Source organism: Mytilus californianus, unplaced genomic scaffold (genome assembly GCF_021869535.1).
Source record: "Mytilus californianus isolate M0D057914Y unplaced genomic scaffold, xbMytCali1.0.p SCAF_2, whole genome shotgun sequence".
NCBI classification, from domain to species: Eukaryota; Metazoa; Mollusca; class Bivalvia; order Mytilida; family Mytilidae; genus Mytilus; species Mytilus californianus.
Window position 1 is genome coordinate 108866819 of NW_026262668.1, and position 4779 is coordinate 108871597.

Here is a 4779-nt window from a genome sequence, read left to right on the forward strand (position 1 = left end):
AAGGATGTCCTCCTTATATACATTTTTGTGTTAAACATTGCAAATTTGTCAATAGTGAAGTTTTGTGCTATCTTCAGGCGTTTACTGAAGAGTAATCTATTGAGAAATTAACCATAATATTGTAAGAATCTCAAATTAAATGAATTGAGCTTTGATACTGTGAATTAAGCAAAGAATGAAACACTTTTAAAATCGTCCTAGTGTCAAATAAATTTGAAAATTGACCCTATATCTTTAAACTTTCGTTAAAACATTTTATGTGTTTTACAACAGTGTTTTGATAAACACAAAGTGCAAGAGAACCACTTGCGTTATGCATTTAAAATTTTTATAAGGTAAATATGATTTCAAATGGTCAACATATATATCGTTTGCTCTACGGAAATTAGTTATGATTTAATGCGGTGGTTATTGTGTTCTAGTCACGAACATGTCATTAATATTTAATCTCCGAATTAAATTTCAAAATATATACTTGGTCAGTCCAAGTGATTACTGATTTAAAACCTACTTCAGGTGAACGTAACAGTGGAAGAAAAATAATAATACTATACCACGATGGGATCAAATTATAATAAAAAAGCAATATTCACATCAGCATTTCTATATGTATTAGTTTTCTCTCTCACCGATGCAGCATCTTTTAACGTGATGAATTCTTTGTATCATAACCTTACCTCTGGACATAACAAATACTTAAGACCAGAGGTAGATCTAAACGATCCTACAGTAATTACTATAGAATTTTTTATAATAAACTTGCAGGAAATAAATGCAGTTGAAGGAATAGTTTCAATGACTGGTTATTTTGATATTGTATGGACAGATAACAGCATGATATGGACTCTCTCCGATTACGACAATGCCTGGTATATTATATTACCAGAAGACGCTATCTGGAAGCCTCCGTTGATTAATTCAAATAGTGCTAGAGAATTCTCGATTTTCAATCCGGAGGATTTATCATTATATGTACTTTATGACGGACAAGTTAAATGGCTTCCAGCACAAAATTTGAAGTTCACATGCGATATAGATATAACCTATTTTCCATTTGATACACAAGAGTGTACTATGCAAATTATAGCATGGGGATATTCTACTTTCGACATTACTTTCTACTCGTCACTTTCTACCGTTCATACATCTTCATATTCTACGAATAGTGAATGGGAACTAAGTAAAACGTCTGTCAACGTATCTAACACCGTAACACCAACAGTAAGATATACCTTCTACTTTAAGAGACGTCCAATGTTTTTACTGATGACATTGATAATTCCGGTTATTTTTCTTGCTCTTCTGAACATAGGTGTTTTTCTGTTACCGACTGAGTCAGGAGAAAGGTTTGGATTTTCAGTAACTCTTTTATTAGCTGTAGTAGTATTTCTCACGATCGCACAAGGATTACTACCAGCTTCCGCTGTACCAAGACTTTCTGCAATTTGTGTAACTCTTATGATTAATCTTGTTATGAGTGGTTTAATTGTAGGATCCGTCATCATGAGCTCTAGATTTTATTACAAAACTGAAGATGAGCCAATTCCGAATTGGATGAAAAAAATCGTTACATACCAGCTTTGCTGTCGAGGAAAAAATCAAGTTCATGATCTTCGGAACGGGGAGAAAGTTGATCATTGCATAGAATACAATGGTAATGCAAAGAAAATTACTTGGCAAGATGTCTCGAAAGCTTTTGATACGATTTCACTTATATTTTATATCGTGGCATTCATTGCTGGTAACTTAATGTTTATCATTGATGTTGCACAGGTAATGGAATAAGCGCCTGGAACTGATATTAACTGAAACTTCATAACAGATTGAAAGAACGTGACCATCGTAGATATAAATATTGTCTACATTGGGACGAAACAAATCATATTTTCTTTTTAAAAATTAAACACTTTAAATTTCTCAATGAGTTCCTCTTTATGCCGACTTGTATCGTGACTGAATTCTAGCAAAGAATCCCGTTCAAACAAGTGCTTGGGACTGTCTTGAACTTGCAATCATGTGAACGTTTTTTTGCACTATAGTGAAGGCCTCTCTCTGACTTTGACATTAAGATGAAGAACAGCAATACAAGCGCTGTTCCCTTGCTTTTGTTTTTTTCGTGTGAGCTTAGTGATTTTGTGTCATGAATTGATAGTAATTGGTTAACTTTTAATCCAAACAATGCATTGCAGTTCGGCGCGAATTTTTCAAGAAAATCTTTATATTTTCCTTTAAAAATGCAAAAAAAAAACAAACCAAAACTTGACTTATTGAAATTTTCCTCTGAAAAAGACTCTCATTTTGGCATTTTACAAGAGGAAATTTATGTCATTCTATATAAATTTATAAAATTCAACATTAAAAACATCCAAATATGTAAAAAAAAAGTTCATTATTTCATTGAATTTAATTATTTGTGTTCTGGGATTATTTTGTGATTTATAGTTTCTAGGCCATAGCTTAGCACACCATACCAGTCTCCAATGACTATAAGTGATGAATTTGTTTTGTAATTTGTTTATTTTTGACATAAAGACAGAATACATCAAGCTTGATTACATGTGTAGAGTTTTAAGTATGGTCTTTAAGATATTTCGTTTAAAGTGTATTCTACTACATCAACTCTAAATAGCAACCATTTTATATATATACATATCGACTCCAACCTTAATTGACTAGGATTGTCAGTGTTCCTACCGAAGGTCGGTCGTTCTCTCCGGGCACTCCGGCTTCCTCCACCAATAAAATCTGACCGCCACGAAATAGCACAATAGTGCTGTAAGTGGCGTTAAACACCAATCAATCAATCATTATATATACATCTGTACTTAGTGTCTTTTTGTTGTTGGGATGTACAAGTACCCGTCCACGTCCACTTTGTGTTTTTGTTAGATGTATTTCTATTTGTATCCATCTGATGATTTAAGCTTTTTTCAACTGATTTTTATAGTTTGTTCTTATGTTGTACTGTTACACCACTGTCCCAGGTTAGGGGAGGGTTGGCGCCTTTAAACTAGTTTAACCCAGCCACATTCTGTAATTCAGTGGTTGTCGTTTGTTTCTGTGTTACATATTTGTTTTTCGTTCATTATATTGTACATAAATTGGGCCGTTAGTTTTCTCGTTTGAATTGTTTTACATTTGTCATTTCGGGGCCTTTTATAGCTGACTATGCGGTATGGGCTTTGCTCATTGTTGAAGGCCGTACGGTGCCCTAAAGTTGTTAATTTCTGTTTCATTTGGTCTATTGTGGAGAGTTGTCTCATTGGCAATCATACCACATCTTCTTTTTATATGTATATAATATTTTTGTGTAGGGGATACATAATTCACCGTTTGTTCTATTCTTATACAATATTTTAAATATTCAGTACTACCTTCACAGAAGGGTTTTCTGTGAATTTTTACAGCTATAAATATAATATTTTAAAATCAACATTATATTTTGAACTGTATTATATTGTTTAAAAATTTCCCCCATACCAAAAATAACATGCCTTCAGGGTAGATCCACAGTTTAATAATATGTTTTAAAGTGCAATCCAAATATTTCTACTGTATACACATTCCCAAAAGATATGCAATCAGCTTTCTTTGGTTTCAGTGCAAATAGTGCACATATCTGTTTCTGTAAATCAACATTTACAAGAAAAGAGTTTGTACCTTTAATTCTATGTAATAACATGAACTAAAAAAATTTAAGTTTAATGTTTTTTTGTTGCTTGAAATGCAATAGAGTAGATTCCTTATCCCCTAATCTTCAATTTCAACACATAAATCCTCGTACCATTTGTATTGTGATCTTGAAGGATTTTCTTTGATATTTTCTAGAAACAATCGATAAAAATGTTTACATGTTTTTTTTATCATTTTTGTCGAGCCTGCGACTTTTGTCGCAGAAAGCTCGACATAGGGATAGTGATCCGGCGGCGGCGGCGTTAGCTAACTTCTTAAAAGCTTTATATTTTAGAAGCTAGAAGACCTGGATGCTTCATACTTTGTATATAGATGCCTTATGTTACGAAGTTTCCGTCTGTCATATGTCCATTGTCCTTGACCTCATTTTCATGGTTCAGCGACTACTTGAAAAAAAGTCAACATTTTTTGTAATGTTAATTTCTTTCTTATTATGAGTAATAGGATAACTATATTTAGTATGTGCGTACCTTGCAAGGTCCTCATGCCCGTCAGACAATTTTCATTTGACCTCGACCTCATTTCATGGATCAGTGAACAAGGTAAAGTTTTCGTGGTCAAGTCCATATATCAGATACTATAAGCAGTATGTCTACTATATTTGGTATATTGAATGATTGTAAGGTGTACATGTCCAACTGGTAGGTGTCATCTGACCTTGACCTCATTTTCATGGTTCAGTGGTCAAAGTTAAGTTTTTGAGTTTTTGGTCTTTTTTCTAATACTTTATGCAATAGGTCAACTATAAATGGTGTATGGAAATATTTTATGATGTACATGACAGTCTCACAGGTTTTATTTGACCTTGACCTCATTTTCACGGTTCATTTCTCAGTGTTAAGTTTTTATGTTTTGGTCTGTTTTTTCTTCAACTATAAGCAATAGATCAACTATATTTGATGTATGGAAGGATTTTAAGGTGTATATGTCTGTCTGGCAGGTATCATCTGACCTTGACCTCATTTTCATGGTTCATTGGTCAATGTTAAGTTTTCATGGTTAAGTTTGTTTCTTAGATACTATAAGCAATAGGCTAACTATATTAAATGCCTAAATTGATTGTAAGGTGTACATGTCTGTCTGGCA

General features: G+C 33.1%; 1 protein-coding gene across 1 annotated transcript; it reads left to right on the forward strand.

Moving 5' to 3' along the window:
- Positions 1-771: 771 nt before the first annotated feature.
- LOC127730729 (neuronal acetylcholine receptor subunit alpha-3-like) lies at positions 772-1917 on the forward strand. The gene has a single exon (XM_052239247.1). It carries the CDS (start codon positions 796-798, stop codon positions 1783-1785), a length of 990 nt encoding a protein of 329 aa, XP_052095207.1. The 5' UTR covers positions 772-795; the 3' UTR covers positions 1786-1917.
- Positions 1918-4779: the final 2862 nt, after the last annotated feature.